This window comes from Arvicanthis niloticus, chromosome 1 (assembly GCF_011762505.2).
Source record: "Arvicanthis niloticus isolate mArvNil1 chromosome 1, mArvNil1.pat.X, whole genome shotgun sequence".
NCBI classification, from domain to species: domain Eukaryota; kingdom Metazoa; phylum Chordata; class Mammalia; order Rodentia; family Muridae; genus Arvicanthis; species Arvicanthis niloticus.
This window is the reverse complement of record NC_047658.1, coordinates 60,164,286-60,182,349: the sequence shown is the minus strand read 5'-3', so window position 1 is coordinate 60,182,349 and position 18,064 is coordinate 60,164,286. Positions and strand designations below refer to the sequence as shown.

Genomic DNA, 18,064 nt, shown 5'->3' with positions numbered 1-18,064 from the left:
AAAAAGCCAATGCTCAATCCTTCAGCTATCTCTTCAGCTCCACCAATGGTTTTGACACCATTCCTTACAAAGTGGTATGCATATTAGTGACCCCACTTTAAACTAGTATCTGGGGTTATAACATGACTATTTAGGATCCATAGGTTTTTAAGAATGGTTAAAGTTTGACCTTGTTCTAACCCTTAAGTTACTTTTATTCCAAAACACTGGTCTCAGGATGAGAAACAAATACATAGTACAGAATCATTTAGTATTTACGTCTGTTGACCAGCCTTTCAAAAGGATCTTAGAATTCTAGACTCTCTGATTTAGTGACATTATACGTGTAGAAAGCTTTAACATGACTTAATAGTCCTTATCATAGCTTCTTAAGAGCAAAACATTAGTGTGCTTACACATGTGCTCAAGTTAACCACCACACTGTAAGATGTACACTACTACTTCAAGGACTTTTGGATTGATCCTGGCTAAAGGACTATTAACCTACTGGCTATATATGTAACAATAATTTATAGCTAGTCCATTACAGCTAATGCCCAATTTCTCCTTTTATAATGTCCCTGTTTCTAACCTTTATAGCAATCGTTAAAAAAACTTCATTATTTCCTATTATAGGGGAACCATCTTCTGCAGTCTTTAAGGTGATTAACTGAATAATTAAAAAAATAATTAGCTACAAGTGCAAAAAGAAAGGTTAAAAAGGGAAAAAGTAATCCAAGAAATGTACTTCAAATTTTTTGTTTTTGTTGTTTTTAAATCCTACATAGACAAAAATGTACTTTCAAATAATTTGTAATAATGCCCGGGGAAGCAAGCAACATATTCCTAAGGTAATAATCTTTTTCTGTATACCACTGTGCATGTACACACACATACAGACACAAACACACATACATTCAAGGTAAAGAGATTTTCTTTACTATTTCAGTGAATATGATTAACATAATGCTCTTCTGTCACTTTTTTAGTTACTTATCAGAACTATCAACCTTTAAATTTTAAAAGCTACTTAAAACAAACACAAAACTTCAAGGTTGAGCCAACAAGATGACTTAGCAGGTGAAGAGCTTGCCATGGAAGTCTCTTATCCTGAGACCAATCACCAGAACTCCATAACAGATAAAAGAGAAACAACTCCACAAAATTATCTTCTAACCTCCATGTCAGGGCATGGCATACATACCACACAAAGACATCTTATGCACATATAGATACATAACACTGGGGAAAACTACAAGAACTAAAACACCTTCAGAAAGTAGAAGCAGGGGGCACCTGGGGTCAATCTGGGCCACATGGTGAAACCCTACCTCGACAAACAATAAGCAAACAACAACAAACCCAACTAATAGCACTATTTCAAAAGTACTTTAAAGGGAAAGAAGAAGGGATACAGAGAGAAGAGAGGGAGAGAGAGGGGAAGGGAGGGAAGGAAGAGAAAGAACCTATTTTTGCTTTTCTAAGACCCAGAGAAAAATGTCATTGGTCAGCATCAATCCACAGACAAATATTTGGAGCCATCTCATAAGGACATAATAAATAAACTGAGAGGCCTAAAATAACTAGTACTGGGACAGAAAAAACATCTTAAAACATCTTTTAAAGCATCTCTTCCAGAGGACCAGAATTCAGTTAGTTCTGAGCATCCAAATCAAGTGGGTCCCTATTGCCTTTAATTCCAGCTCCAGGATAACTTATGCTCTTTTATGGCCTTCAAGAGCACTCACCTACACATGCTATATATACACTCACAAACAGACATAGACATACATACATACATACATATGAATAAATTAAAAAAACACCACAGTTGAAAAGAAATCAATGATACACAGAGCTTTAAATTCTATAAGCTAGTAATATTAAAGGTAAAATACACTCATAAAGGTATCTAAGTCATAAGTATAGATTAAAAGGCATAAGGTTATCTACTTATAAAATCACAATTTGCTAAAAAAAAATTAAGGAAAACAAGAATAGAAAGAGAGGGGACACAACTCCAAAAGCAAGTAAGGACTGAGATATAGCTCAGTGGTATACTCTGCTGACAGTGCCCAAGTTCCTAGGTTCAATCTTCAGAACCACAGTAGGTCAGGGGACGTAAAGCGGGGGTGAGGAGGTAGGGGAGTAGGCCTACTTATTCTTAAAAAGTTTATGAAAACTGAGCCAGCTGTGGTAGGATACATTTTGAAACCCAGTACTTGGGAGGTATGAGTTCAAGGATAGCCTGGTCTACATACTGTGTTTTCCAAAACAGCCAGAGACACACAGTTAAGACCTACACTGTGGAGAAGGAGAGGAGGTTATGAAAACTTACTTTACGGGGGAGGGACTTCTCTCTCTCTCTCCTCTCCCCTCCCTCCCTCCCTCCCTCCCTCCCTCCCTCCCTCCCTCTCTCTCTCTGGTTTTTCGAGACAGGGTTTCTCTGTGTAAGCCTGGCTGTCCTGGAACTTACTCTGTAGACCAGACTGGCCTCAAACTCAGAAATCCGCCTGCCTCTGCCTCCCAAGTGCTAAGATTAAAGGCGTGCACCACCACTGCCCTGCAAAATTTCTCTTGTATAATAAATCAATGAAGTAAGCCAACACCAATAGAAGGCTCATGATGTAAGAGCAGTCTTAGGGTAAGCTTGAGTACCAAGAAAATCTGAACAAGGCCCATAGACAAGGGGCAGATGATAAAAGACTGGGGAGGGAGGGACAGAAAGGAATTAAAACAAAAGGCAGATAAAGTAGACCTAGACAAAGACTCTAGTATTTTTTTTTCCAACTTTAAAACTTACTATTTTCTACATAACTCAGGTAAATTTTGGCTTTTCATATACTACAATGACAGGTTACTCCGGTCACTTTTCTAATTTGTCTTATTTGTGTTAAAATGTAACACATACTGTTGGGAGCTGACTTTTAGCAGAAAGCAGCTATCAACTTTGCAGCCATTTCGAGCCATATACCCTGATAAGAGACTTGTTTTTCAATAGCCTACAACAGCTGAAGCACACTCTGATAAACATCTTGTTTATCCCATATATCTTGTTTTGCCGTTTAGTGACCCCAGCTGCATGGTGCACATGGTAAAATGTCTTCACCTGTGTTCTCCTGCTTGTGCTTATAAATACCTAGGATTTCCTTGCAATAATATAGATAAGATAGTGAATGGGAGACAGTAAATGAGACTTGACTACAGACTCTCTGGCTTGTCTCTATTCTTCGAGTCTCTTCCTCTTCCCCGCCCCCCCCTCTTGCTAGACCCTGACCCGCAGACCAGAGCAGCAAAGCAGTCCAGAACATTTTGGCCCCCAAACATGGGGCAGCTCGGGCCGGGACAACATACTATTTTCTTTTATCTTCAGACAAGCAATGAAGTGATAGCCTTACACACAAAGGGGACTAAGGATAGGTATCATTTAGAGCAATATGAAATTATGATTTGCAATAGTTATAATAGGAGTAACTGCTCTCTTTCCAGTACACAAAAGTAAAAATACAAACACATATAAACATATAAATGTAGATGCTACTTTTACATTAATTCTGTGAACTAAATTAACAGGATACTACACAAGATATTAAACTATAGCAGACAACAAAACACAAAAAAATTTACTCAAAGAAATCTGTTTCCTAAAATCTACATTAAATATAACCAAGAGTATATTTTAAAAAATCTTACTACATTATCACTTCAGTTAATTTTAAAATTTGATGTTAAAATCCAAAGTAATCACTGCTGCACTTTAAAAGTAACATGTAAATTAAAAAAAGAAAACAGTATAGACATTAATTGGGGAAAAAAGGTTAAATGGTACTTTACCAACAAACATTTCATGAGTAGGTGTCCTAGTAGTAAAAGTGGATACATCTGAAGAAATGGGAAGGTGAACATCACCACTACTTTTTGTGAGGAAAGGATTTAAGCTTGGAATGGCATCATCAACAGCATCTAGAGTAGCAGAGAAAGGATCTGTGCAGTCCAAGTGAATTACAGCAAAATGAAGAAAGGAAGTAATACATTAGTATTGTGATTAGTCAAAAGATGCAAAGTGAAAAGTAGTAGTTATATTATTACTAATTTTACACACACATATATATACATAATCACTAAGATGAAAGAATTGTATTTAACACATGGAAATCCTTAGGGAAAAACTCTCCACTAACAATCGCAGCAGAACATTACAGGCAGACTTCCTCTCCCACACGAGAAAGCCGATAATCACATAGTTAAATAAGAGAATAACCACCAAAATATTTCTGTAAGGGCCACTCACCTTGCTCCTGCTCTAGCTGAGAATACTGGTTTTGATGGCATAATCTGTTTACTCAACTCATTAAAATAAACATTTGATAAAGGTATAGTATGGATAAATTTTCAGAATAAAGAGTCACTTCAAATTAAGTTAAGAAAGTAATTCTAATATTTGTAAAACTCCTGTTTAAACAGTTCAACAGTCAGGAAACTAAAATAAAATGAATAAAAGATTTAAGGAAAGAGAAAGGACCTGCTAACAATTAAGAACAGAGTTGACTGCCCAGTCTGGCTTTGAAAGTCTTGAAGTAATTTCCTACAGGATAACAGATGTTTCCATCATAAAAACTAACAAGCTTTGCTCCTTCAAATTTTCTATCTAAAGTTATTCTTGAATTAGATATTTCCTGTTCCTATGTCTCATTCAAGATAGCTGTTCTAGTGATGAAAGCCTTTAGATTTAAACAGTTAACTAAAGGAAAAAAGAAAAAAAAAAAAAAACCGCTAGCAAATATACAACACATTTTTCTTTGTAACAACTAAAATCAAGAAAATGGTTTTTTCTATACTTTCAACCAGCCAACTCTCCCACCTATTGCTGCTTTAAGACTACAAAAATCAACAATAACCACATAAAGAACTAAGGGCCAACTAGCTAGCTCACTCACTATAACAGGTACACTTCCCTTAGAGTCAATCAAATCAAGGCAAGCATTCATTAACTCTAAATGTATGACTTAAAAAAACAGAAAAAAATCACAAGAAAATAACAGTTATGGGTTTAATTACAAGTATCTTTAAATAACTTTTAAATTTTTATAAGTATTTGTCTAGGAAGTAAATATTCTTATAGACTATTAATTCACACTAAGAAAATCAGTTCAAAACCCAAAATATAGCAATTAACTACTCAAACTTAAATGATACTTTAACATTCTTCTCATGCATGCAAAAACAAAACAAAACAAAAATGCAGCAGCTGGGGGACGGGGATAGAATTGGCAAAGTAACAAAAAAATTCAGTAATAAACAACAATAAACAGATATGTAAAGTTAAAAGTTGATTTTAGTAATAAAGCCAGAATGCAATGTGCAGAGAAACATGCAGATAGCCTAGACTAGCTGCCTTGAGAGGCATGTGACATGTTTTTCAGGTTAGAGTTCATGGCTCATGTGGCTCTGTGTGCCTTTCAGTTCCTAAGAAACCAGGCACTCTCTTAGGCAGTGAAGCATTCAGACCACTTTTGATTCTGTGTCCCATAGAAGCCAGGGAAGCATGTGTCAGTTTGGCAGAACAATTAGTTTTAGACACTAATCCTGCACACACTGTCTAGATTACAACCACCATTATATCATAGCAGCCGCTATTACATTCTGTTTTGATAAGTGTATAAAGGTCTGGTTGCTTGGAATAAACTTATCTCAGCCTCAGTCTTGTTGAGAACCCTCCAACCTGGCCTGGTTTCCATTTCTACTGACCATATCAGGGATCCTGGTTTGGTAAGTAAGCACTGGTGCTTACATTAATGCTATCTATCCATTGTAGTTCCTTGTGTAATAAGGACATTTGAGTTTAGAGTTGACTAGCAGAGTTGGAAGTATCCTTTGAAAATACTTGATGATGTAGAGGTTTGCTGTTTTTTGAGACAGGGTTTCTCTATGTACCCCTGATCAACCTGGAATTCACTCTGTAGACCAGGCTGGCCTCAAACTCATAGATCTGTGTGCTTCTGCCTTCTAAGTGCCTGACCATGGCCCAGCATGATGTACAGTTTTAAAGTGCATTTTACTTTGCTGAGCAAATAATAGGGAATATATAATAGAGATATGCAAAAATGTGCATATGCACTCATGTTAGACCAATCAGACAATAAGGAAATTGAGCATTTGTTCTATTTGACAAAACACTGCAATTAATCTAGGCAGTACTAATTAGTAGACAAAATAATAAGTGCAAACTATTAAATAGGATGATGATGTTTTGGCTATTCTAACTAAAACTAGCTCCTAGACTGGCAAATCTCAAAACTTTTTTCATCTTCCTCTCATGTGTATGAAGTATACTTGTGAGTGCATATATTTTGCATCTGTGTGAGTACGGGTATAGAGGCCTGAACAGACACCTTATAGCCAGCTTCCTTGGTCTCTATTCAGGCTAGGTTTGCTAGTCATAATCTAGCAAGTTTACTCATAAGATTGTGTTTCCAGTTAGCATCTAAAATCTGAAATGACCAATAGGGCACCATAACTACCTGACATTTACATGGGTTCCAAGGACCCAAATTTGTGACCCTGGTTTTCTCAGCAACAAGTACTTGAACCATTAAGTGATGTCCCTAGTGCCCTTAAAACTTTCGAAAAATAATTTTGTCTATTATATTTACTTTCGGTTTTGTCTTAGACAAGGTAGCACGTTGTCCAGGCAGGCTTCAGATTTCAATTCAGTAGTAAAGCATTTGCCTACTATGGTTGAGATTCTGGGTTGCAGACACATTATTTAAAAAAGAAAAAACAGAAAAAAGGTTTGGTTTTGTTTTTTTACTGTTGATGGAATTTTCTTATATGTAAGATTTCTTTATTGTAAATTGGCCTCAATTAAAAAAACAAATCCTAATGTGAACATCAAGGATATAAACAATAACTCAACCATTTACTGTACTGACTAAAGTCTTTTAACAACTTCGGCTACCTCATCATGAAGAAATGAAAACACTGAAACTATTACCAATTCAGAAGTTAAATATTTTTATGAGAAAGTAGGAATTTAATTCTGTGTAAATTAAAGGGTTCATAAAAAAGACTACATTTCTTACATGTAACTAAGATTTTGGAAAAGAAATAGTGAGACTTTTATTCCTCCTCTTCCCACTGTGTTCAATTTTGTTTGTTTGAGATGGAGTCTCTTTCTGTAGACCAAGCTGGCCTCAATTTCACAAGGGGTCATCTACCTGCCCCTGCCTCATTAGTGATGGGATTAAAGGCATATACCACCAAGCCCAGTATTCAATTTGTATTTTTCAAGTCTTCATTACTCATGTGCAACAAGCTAAATGCTAAAACATGGGACAAAGTATTAAGAGAAATAGCCAACACAGCAAATTTAAAACAAAAATATATATACACATGATATATATATATATATATGTATATATATATACACACACATTAAATATAATATAATTTAATTATTTAATATAATTATTTAATATAAATATAATTTAATATTTAATAAATATATATTTAATGTATATACATTAAATATATACATTAAATAATTATATGTAGTGTATACATATGCATTAAATATATATACAATAAATATATACATTACATATAATGTATTTATATAGAACTATTAGGATATAATTTTTGTAAAAGGACATAAAACCATTATTCTAGAATGAGATCACTGAAAACCACTTTCCTTAGTAAACACTCCATCTGCTGCAGGAGTTCAACTACTTCAGACAATGAGTTTTCCTTATCATCGTTGACGTTACTGCTCATGATATACTCAAAGGAATTTTACATTTCCATTTCTTTGAAATGAATATACTCACCTATAAAAGTTTTAGTCTAGTTAGAAAAACAACTTTTTAGCATCTTTATGTAAAATAAAGAAGTGCTGGTGAGATGGCTCAACACATAAAGGCACTTGTCACCAAGCCTGACAGCCTGAGTATGATCCTTGGGACTTACATGATAGAAAACTGACTCCTAAAAGTTTTTATCTGGCTTCTACACTCATGCACACAATCAATCTCAATAAGCAAATATAGTTTTAAAATAAAGTTAACAGAAGATTAACTTCTAACTGCAATAGAGACTCTGTTTATCTGTTAGTTCTATGTGTAAATGGAATGGTATAGAAATGTCCTTTCCCCACACCAATTGGCCTGTCCTCTCTTTTCCCTTGGTCTTGACTACTCATGGAAGCAGGACTAATAAGGAGCCATCAACTATTTAAAATAAATAAATAAATACTAATTATAAAGAAATTAAAAATAAAGAAGTTAAAACTAATTAATGGTCTCACTAATGATGCTAACATTTGAAAAATTATGTTTTTCTTTTGTGTGCATGTGAGTGTTCTGACTCCATGTAAATATATATATGTGCATGTCTGGTGCCTATAAAGGCCTGAAAAGAATATTAGATTTCCTGGAACTGGAGTTACAGCCACTTGTGAGATAACATGTGTGTGGTGGGAATTGAATCTAAGTACAACAGTGTTCTTAACTACTGACCCATCTCTCCAGCCCACACTCCAATATTTAAAAAAAGAAAATATGAGCTGGGCATGGTGGTATATTCCTTTAATACCAGCAAATAATTAGAGAGAGGCAGAGATAGAAGGATCTCTATAAGTTTGAGACCAGCTTACTCTACATAGCAAGTTCAGGACAGCCAGGACAAAATAGAGAGACCTTCCTCCAACCCCTATCCCTTAAAAATGTACAACTGAGATTAAGTAAAGAATAAGAATAAAAATTTCTCAAATTAAAATTTTAATACCAGGATCTGTTAAGAAATTAAGAAACACCATTCTCGCAGGTGGATCTCTGTGAGTTCGAGGATAGGCTGTTCTACAAAGCAAGTTCCAGGACAGCCAGGGATATATAGAAAAAAACCCTGTCTCAAAAAGAAAAGAAGGGAAGGAAGGAGAAAGGGAGGGAGACATTTCTATTCTTTTTTTAAAATTTTTATATTTAAGATTTTAATCTGTTTGTGTCTGTGATTCTGTATGTGAATGTAAGTATATAAGGAGGCTGGAGGCAGATTTATAAAGGTAGTTGTTATCCGCCCAACATGGGTGCTAGGAATTCAACTAGGTCCTAGACAAGAGCAGTACACACTCTTAATCACTGACCCATGTCTCCAGCACCAAGAAACTCCTTTCTTAACCTTTAATTCACTGGCTATAGTTTAATTTTAAAACAATTATAATATACTTATTAAAACTACTTTCTTTAGAAATTACTCTCAAATCCAAGATTTTGTTCAATTAAACTAACTTTAATGCTTATACAAAACGAGTTTAAAAATCAAGTGCTTTTAATTCTTAATTTTCTACTTCCTTTGAAATAGATACAATTTGTCCTGAAGAAAAACTGTCTACTTATTCCACAAAGTACTTACTATATTGATTGATTTATTTATAGCTACATATAACAAGAAGTATTCTAGGGCTGGGTATGATAGTTCCAATCCTACTATCCTAACACTTAGAGGTTGAGGCAGAAGGATGGCCATGAGTGTGAGACTCGCTTGGGCTACAGTGTGAGAAAAACAACAGGGCTCAGAGTAGAGACCTGACTGGATCCTTAGAACCTATATAAAGGTGGATGGAGAAAATTATACCACCAAGTTGTTCTCTGAGCTCCACATGTGCACCTTGGCACCCAAGCCACCACAAAGTGCTCTCGGGGTACCAATGATGGATAACCCTTGTCTTCACAGAGCTTAGATCTAGTATACAAAAAAAGCATCTCTGGGCAGGTGATGCAGCTCAATGGCAGAGCATCTGCCTAGTGTGTGCAATGCCCTGGATTCAATACTCAGTACCACATCCAAGAAAACCACAAAGGAGCCTTGGAGGGAATGGGAAGAGAGAGACAGAGAAGAAAAAAGGAAGAACCATAAAACTATATTTTTAATTCAAATGATTAAAGATGAAAATCTATTTTACATGCTGTAAAAATTTAATAATTCAAATGTAAGAAAGCAAATACATATTTCAATATATTTTATAGTTTTCTACTTAGTATCATTTTTCTGAAAATCTCTTTCCAACAATTTTTGGTGACTATTTATATAATACACACATACATCCATATGTATATAAATACATATACACCAAAATCATGCAAAGGATATGATTTTAAATCAACTAAAACTGTAAAATAGACATACATTACCACTCTGATTTAAAGGTGTTAAATCATGATCACCTTAGAATTAAAAACCTATTGAAGGACATTCCTGTTATCTTACAAGTCTAAGTTAAACCAACATTTAACATAAAATAAGTTAATTAAGTAAATAAAATTAAAATACAATCTAAAAAAATCCAAGAATTACCATATGATACCTGTCACATACAACATTCTTCACCATTTGATAAGCAATCTGAGTTTTGCTAAAGGGGTGATCTCATACTTAAGAAAGTGGTTCTTCCTCTTATATTTAATTTCATCTTCACTAAACCTTCTTCTATAATTAACTATGAATTTAATACTTCATTTATTATAAATTTTCACCAGGAGATAAAAATTAGTTTACTGTCATTTTATTATTTCTCAAGTTCCCATGCATCAAGTATAACCAAAACTTCTACAAAAATGGTAGAAAGCTACATAATGCCAAGCGAAGATACCCACACAGTAAACACTTACCTCCCCATGTGCTTGCTACCTGAGGAGCAGCTGACATAGCATGGACAGATGGATGAAAAGTTGGCTGCTGCAGATCAAGCAGGTCATTTGGCAGCTTAGATGTGCTAGAAAAATATTTTGGAAAGAAGTTTTATTTCTAGATGAACTTTGCTATATTAGTTTGTCTCCTGCCCTACCTCCACCTCAAAAAAAAAAAAAAAAAAAAAAAAAAAAAAGAAAAAGAAAAAAAAAAAGAAAAAGAAAAAGAAAAAAAAGAGAAAAAAGAAAGAAAAAATTTAAAAGTAAAAAGCTTCAATGTAAGCCTAAAAAGAGGAACAAGTCTAGCAAGGTAACAGTGGTATGTTTCTCATTTAACATAATTCTAAAAAGGCCCAGAAAAATACTTGAGCATGTCTGAAGTTTCTATTGAATATGAGTAACAACTTTTCTGGAAAGACTTAATGAGTATTCCCCCCCAAAACACCCATTTCTTTATATTATATTCCAATTAATAAATAGTAACTTAGCCATATTCCATTTCCTAAGCATATAAAACATAACTGTATTAATTTATATTTAGATAGCATACCAATTATATTATTTGTTACACCTTTTGTAGTAATTTGTAAATACAAAATCATAAATCAAAGCAAACTCACAGAATCTATAAAACAGAATTTGAAGTATGTCTGATACTAAATACTCAGACATCCTTACTGCCCGTTGTACCTGTTAGAAGAACTAGGGGTAGAAAATATGTCAATGGCTGGTGCAGTCATTATTCCCCCTGCTGAGGTGGACACAGGAGAGGCTGCAGTTGTTAAAGAGGTATGCGGTTTCTTTGCAAGTTCTTTTAGACGCTGTTCCTGGTGAGAAAGGAACTAAGCATAAGGAATCTAAAACTAGATCTGTTGATACAGACTCTAAAAACAGACATTTTCTAATTCTGCTTTAATAGCTGAAGGGTATTCCCTGACCTTTCACCAAGCATTCCATGCCAGTATAAGAAAATGAAACTAAGTTTCAGCCTGTAAGACTGCTAACACATTTTAAAACCTAAAAGGTCCATTAATATAACGATGTTTCTACTTGTTCTTCTGAAGAGAATGCCCATACTTACTTACCTTTAGTGCTTTTAAACGAGCCTGTTCTTCCTCTAATGCTGCCTGCTTTTCCCTTTCATCCACTTTGGTCAGAGACAGGCCAGTGCTTGCTAAAGAAGAGACTGCATTGGAAAGTGTGGTAGCCCTAGGGTAAGAAGATAAAAGTAATTTGGCTTTTTGTGCTAAGTATTTCATGTCTAGAACATAAAATGAAGTGGTCCTGCTTTTCACAAACTAAAACAAGTATATGGACTTAAAATTAGATTGGCCCTTCTACTCAATGACCTAGAAAATTCAACAGTTTTAACAATGTGAACTAAAATGCAAATGTGTAGCTTTCAGAGTTAAATATCAGACTCTAGAAAAACTGTACAACACTGGAACACACAGCCTTTCCTAAGACAAGGAAGCAATAGGAAAGAGACTTCACATTCCTAGCAGAGTCCTAATACAAAAACAACAACACTAATTTAGTTTCTCAGAGACAGCTCCTATGCCAATTACCACCCTGGCTCTGGACAGTTCTACCACAAGAACACACCAAAGCTTGAGCACCAACAGTAAGTCATCCTCATCTAGGATTGCTTCTCCACGTAACACTCACAAAACATATCCCAGTGGATTCCAGGCTCCTTGAAAAGAAATACTGACTTCAATTCAGTCATCAGTCTGTGCGGCACCTCCTTTCTATGTACTTGCTACCATTCTGACAAGCCAGAATTCTCTTCTCAAACCTATTACAAATGCGCAATTCATTACCTCTCACTAAACCTATTTCCCACTTTGTAAACATTCATCCATACTAAATCATGAACCAACATTAAATTCTAGGATAAAGAACTACATCTGGCCTCAATGAGAGTCATATAATTATGACAGAAATTAAAAAGCCAATCATATAAAGATAAGTTCTATGGCAAGTGACTAGATTTTTTTCATTACTGTCCTAAAACCAACTGGTTAAACATCTTAGTGATTCTACTACTACTTTTTTTCCCCCTTCCCTTCTCCCTCTTGTTCCAGGCCCCGTTCACTCTGGGCTCCACTCACTCTAGCCCCAAGTACACTGTAGCTGTCTTCAGACACCCATATGAGGGCATCAGATCTTATTACGGATGAGTGTGAGCTACCATGTGGTTGCTGGGATTTGAACTCATGAGTGCTCTTAACTGCTCAACTATCTCACCAGCCCAATTATACTACTTCCAAGAACCTACTATAAAATGAAGATCTTGTACAAAGTAGTATTAAACATAAACAATTCATTAGTGGACTTTCTCCTTTGGAATTGGGGGTTGGGGGATGTGCAGCACACAGACAGGTAGTCTCTTTCGATGTAGTGCAGACTGACCTTAACTTAGCCCAAGCTAAACTCAAAGTTGACTTTCTCCTAACTCAACTTTCAAGGTTCTGGGATTATAGATACAAGCCATTGTACTTGACATTGCTTAAAATTTATTACAAAAAAAGAGGAGAGATCAATACAATATAAAATAAAAAAAGAAAAATTAAAAAGAACCAAAGGAACTCTTACTATTTTATATATTAAATAAAGAGATAAACTCTTTATAAGATGGTAATTATTCAATTACTACACCCAACCAAAAGCTTGTATTAAAGGATCAATAAGAGATAATTTCTATTATTTTTAATTTGATAGATAAACTGGGGAATTAGCCCAAAAGTTGAATTGATTAAAAAAAGATGTGACAACAATCAATCATATCAAAAAGCACAAAAATTAAAATATGTCAGAAATTCTAAACTTGAATCCTGGTATTACTACTGCATCTAATGCAGGGATATTTTAAAAGTTGAGCAAATTAATACAGAATTATCTCTTAAAAACTAAAATTAACTCCATGGAATCCTGTTACTAATTTTAAAGCTACTAATTACTAGTGATAGTGACACTCATTATTTAAACCTATCTAACAGATAGCCAAGTCAAGATAGAGATACAATTGAACTACAGCTGGTTTCATCTATTCCTTCTGAAAAAATAACTCCCATCTTCAACTGTCAAAAAATAAACAAATATATATACCTGCTTGCAGCTGTGGAATCTTTGATTTTCTTCCCTTCCAAGGAAGCTAAATGTTGTTCTAAAGCATCAAGAAGACTGCTGGGGGCCTGAAATTACACAAATATTAAGAATTTCATATATATTACACTATTTGACAAAATAAATCAAATGTCATCTCACATAAGAGCAAAAGAAACATATTTCTCATGTACTAATTACTGGTGGGCATTTTTTAGATACTACAACTACAACAACAACAACAACAATAATAATAATATAATTATATAATATCATTATTATAATATCATTATTATAATATAATAATAATTATTATTATTATTATAATTATTATTATTACTACTACTATTATTATTGGAACATGAACTAGTTGAAGTTACTAATAAGCATCACCAAAAATGTTAAGAACTGAAGATAAGCATAAAACTTAAACTTTTAAGAACCTAAAATTTCTAAATATGTGAAAAAGTTTAGTAAATACATATTATTGAGAATATAGCAGATACTTATTTTAATTTGCATACAAGATCATGGATTTCAGGGCTTGTGAGAGGGTACTATCATTTGCAGTAAAAATGAAAGTAGTCCTCTGACTTCCATAAATGTGTTGTGGCATATGTTTGCCTGTAGTCACAAATGCTGCACACATAACTCCAGGGGATTCAACACTCTTTTCTGGTCTCCCTACACACACACACACACACACACACACACACACACACACACACACACCCCAAATAAAACAAAAAATTTAAAATAATAATAGAACTACCGAATTACCCAGCTATAATACTAAATCAACATACCTGAGATACTGGCTCCGCCATGCTTATTTCTAACTGCTACCAATAACTATAGTGTGGCACCAGTCTAGACCTCCATCATTATGTGAATGGATAAAGAAACATGTGATATACATACAAAATGAAATTTTACTCAATTGTAATGAAATGAAATCATGATACTGTCAGTAGAATGGATTTATATAGAAACGATCAAGTTAAAACAAGCCAAACTCAAATACCATGTTTTCTGCCATATGTGAAATATAGGTTTAAATGTGGTTTTGTGTATTTAGGAGTTGTGTATGAGTATCTTCAAAACTAAATAATTCCCTCCTGGAAGGAAAAGGAAAGCCTGCAAAATTCATAAATATTACATGGTTCACAAGGCCCCTCCTTAGGGCTATATAACTAGTGACTATCAATTAGGAAAGATAAGACTCTAAGTGAAACAGCCTGAAAGCTGGAGAGAAAATTTCAGAGATACAATTTTCCTGGGTTATTACACAGGCTGGGATGAGTTTTTCCATGTGCAACTGTTATGGTATAGCAGTGGAAAGACCCAATAGAGTAAGGGATCAACTAACCATTCATTGTGTCATAATGTAAAATGACCCCTCTTCAGCAATGTATTACAATGTTAAAATGAGAAGGACAAAGCACACTACTCTTAGCAGTGTCTCACAGCACTACTCATCCTGGCACAGCAGCACATATGACAGTGACCTCATGCTTCAACAATCTACTCACCTGTGAAAGATCTGGAATATCTCCTCTGTCAATTCCAACTTGCTGCAAAAAGAAATGCTGTATTTAACACATGAAATTATAATCAGATGAATGTTGCCTCTTCTATGTATGGTATAGTAACAATAGGAGTACGTCTGGCCAGGAACAAGTTCCCTGGCACAGAGAGAGAGAGAGAGAGAGAGAGAGAGAGAGAGAGAGAGAGAGAGAGAGAGAGAGAGAGAGAGAGAGAGAGAGAGAGAGAGAGATCTAATGACACCAACTTGCCTTAAACTGATTCTTTGTCCTTTTTTTTTTCCCATAAAAATGCTCTATCTGACAATCACCATAAAAAATACTTTTAAAACCTTCCATTTGGGAGCCAGTGATATGGCTCAGCAAAGAAAGTACTTGTTGCCAAGCCTGACAACCTGGGTTTGATCCCTGGGAATCTCATGGTGGAAAGAGAACTTATTCACATGAGTTGATTCTCTGACCTCAACAGAAATGCCATGGCATTCAAGTGCTCAAACACACAAATAAAATACATACTTTTTATAAGTCTGTTTACTATGAAAAACAAAATTTTCACAAACGTGAAGTGATATTGAACCAGGATATAAGTACCTTCACCAAACCTCAACATACTTTTCATGGTGTTGAGGCACTAGATAACTCTCAGCAAAAATGATTACAAAAACAAGCCAAAAATAAAACAACCTTCCTATGTAGTTAAGGATCCAAATTTTCTCCCTTGACTATGTTTTAATTTCTAATTACCCTCTTCTTTTTCTCATTTTTTAAGAGTCTTAAAATGAAGTCAATAAAAGTTTAATTCATTCATATTTAGATATTAATAACATCACTCAGATTGAGACAACTGTTCCCTTGGAACACATCCCAAGAGATTACTGTTGCCTTTAAGAACTGACGTCCGCAATGATACTACAAGCCCAAAGTCAGACTCATAACATTTTAGAGCAGAGTTTTTTATATTTCTTAGATCAATGAACAGATAATACATTCTGTCTGTGTCAAACCTATAACCTGGAGATACAGAAAAGCTTAAAATATATGACACTAATTATTACTTTCAAATACAGAGAAGGTAAATGATCAGAAAGGAAAATAAACGAATTGAAACTTACTTGAAAACTTTACATGCACCCTACCTCCTTATAGTTTTAATACGCAACTGGTACTAAGGAAATAGGGAGCAAAAAATCAGATTTCTCCCTTAAAAAACCTTTCTGCATCAAAGCAAATTTCCTTAGGTATCATAAAGCAAGGTCATTCCATTTGTTAAAGAATAAACTATCACAGGGATAACAATGCCTAGGGTCACTAACTTGGTAGTTCCAGAGTAATGACTTTAATGTAAGTGATCAAAATATTCTAAAGATGGGCATTTCTAGTAATAATAAATAGAGGGTAAAGAAAGGGGAAAAATCTTTATGAACTGTCTCTGCTAACATAAATAAAGGATGCCTGTAAACATAACTATTTTTTTGTAAAAAAAAAAATTTGTTTAGATTTTAAAAATTAGATTACCACATAATCTTTTCATAATAAATATGTAAAATTCACTTAGGTCTTGTGAACTGAACTATGAACTATGCAGCTCCGGTTGCAGGCCCGTCTCGAGGAAGAACTTAGGCTGACCCTGAGCATTTCCCACCAGCACCAACAGAGTAAGCCTTTAAATAAACAGCTAATTCTAAACGCAGTTATCACTACCACCAGCAGACAACAATCTTATTGTGTAGAGATGTATACAATGTAAATAAAAGTAGATTACTTTCACCATCTCATATGTTAAATATGACGCATGTTTATTATTTACTCAATCAATATTATGTCATATTAATACTATTGACAAAATTCAATAGTGCATATTAATATCACTGCATATACACCATATGTATGTGGTATATATTCTCATATTGAAATTACTTCTTTCATTTGGGTAATGATTTCTTCAAAATCTATACATATAAAAAAAAAAGTCTACAGCCTCTGAAGACAGCTTACCTCTGCAACTTTCAGAAACTCTGAGATTCTTGTCATCCTAGTCAGAAACTTCTTATAGATGTCAAGACCTTCTTTGCACTGGTTCTTTTTCATATCAAAATATTTTTCTGCCCAAAGAAGTATGAAAATATTCTTATTTACATTAAAAAGACCCTAAAAGTTTCCTGAGAAAGGAAAAAGATTAGGCAGTATCTCCAGAAAGATCATAATTCTCTCAAAGAACTTACCCTACAACAAAAATTAGTGCTATTAGTTTGGATACTTAAAGCAAATTAGAACTGAGGTCCTAATACATTAAAGATAGAAAGACTGCTGGAAGGTATTCACATTACTATTTTATTCACAATACTGCTTTGCTCACAATTCTCCAAGGATATATCTGCATTTAAACACACATAATACTTCACTTAAAACACTAAAATCTGTTTATAAATATTTTATTAATATATCAGTATTAACATTCTAAGATTGTAACTTTATCCAATGTCATTTCAAAAGCTCCCTTAATTTTTATACAGAAATTCAGACCATCACATTTACCAATCATGAAGTCAAAGGCTTTCACTTCCACAGCCTTTTTTGTTCAGTTATGAAGTACCCCTCCATATATTTGTTGTCCCAGTCTATGAAAACCACATTTAAGTAAGTAAACTTAAGAGGAGTGGCATACTAGAATAAGTATACTAGGCATCTGATAATATCTTGGCACTTTTTGTTATTCCTTTTCTACTCCATCAAAACCTCTTTTTTTTGTTA

General features: G+C 34.3%; 1 protein-coding gene across 14 annotated transcripts in view; it reads right to left on the bottom strand.

The window, feature by feature from the left end:
- The window catches only part of Picalm (phosphatidylinositol binding clathrin assembly protein), an 83,624-nt gene that overhangs the window by 22,106 nt on the left and 43,454 nt on the right, over window positions 1–18,064 (bottom strand). For 6 of the 14 annotated variants that reach the window (XM_034495813.3, XM_034495891.2, XM_034495837.2 and 3 more), the window contains exons 7-13: window positions 17,309–17,415; window positions 15,302–15,343; window positions 13,773–13,858; window positions 11,747–11,870; window positions 11,352–11,488; window positions 10,644–10,747; window positions 3,814–3,963 (exon numbers count right to left, since the gene is read on the bottom strand). In XM_034495813.3, coding sequence (XP_034351704.1) covers window positions 3,814–3,963; window positions 10,644–10,747; window positions 11,352–11,488; window positions 11,747–11,870; window positions 13,773–13,858; window positions 15,302–15,343; window positions 17,309–17,415 — 750 coding nt within the window. The remainder of the gene's footprint in view (window positions 1–3,813; window positions 3,964–10,643; window positions 10,748–11,351; window positions 11,489–11,746; window positions 11,871–13,772; window positions 13,859–15,301; window positions 15,344–17,308; window positions 17,416–18,064) is intronic. The other 8 variants (XM_034495852.3, XM_034495829.2, XM_034495860.2 and 5 more) reach the window with 2 other exon arrangements.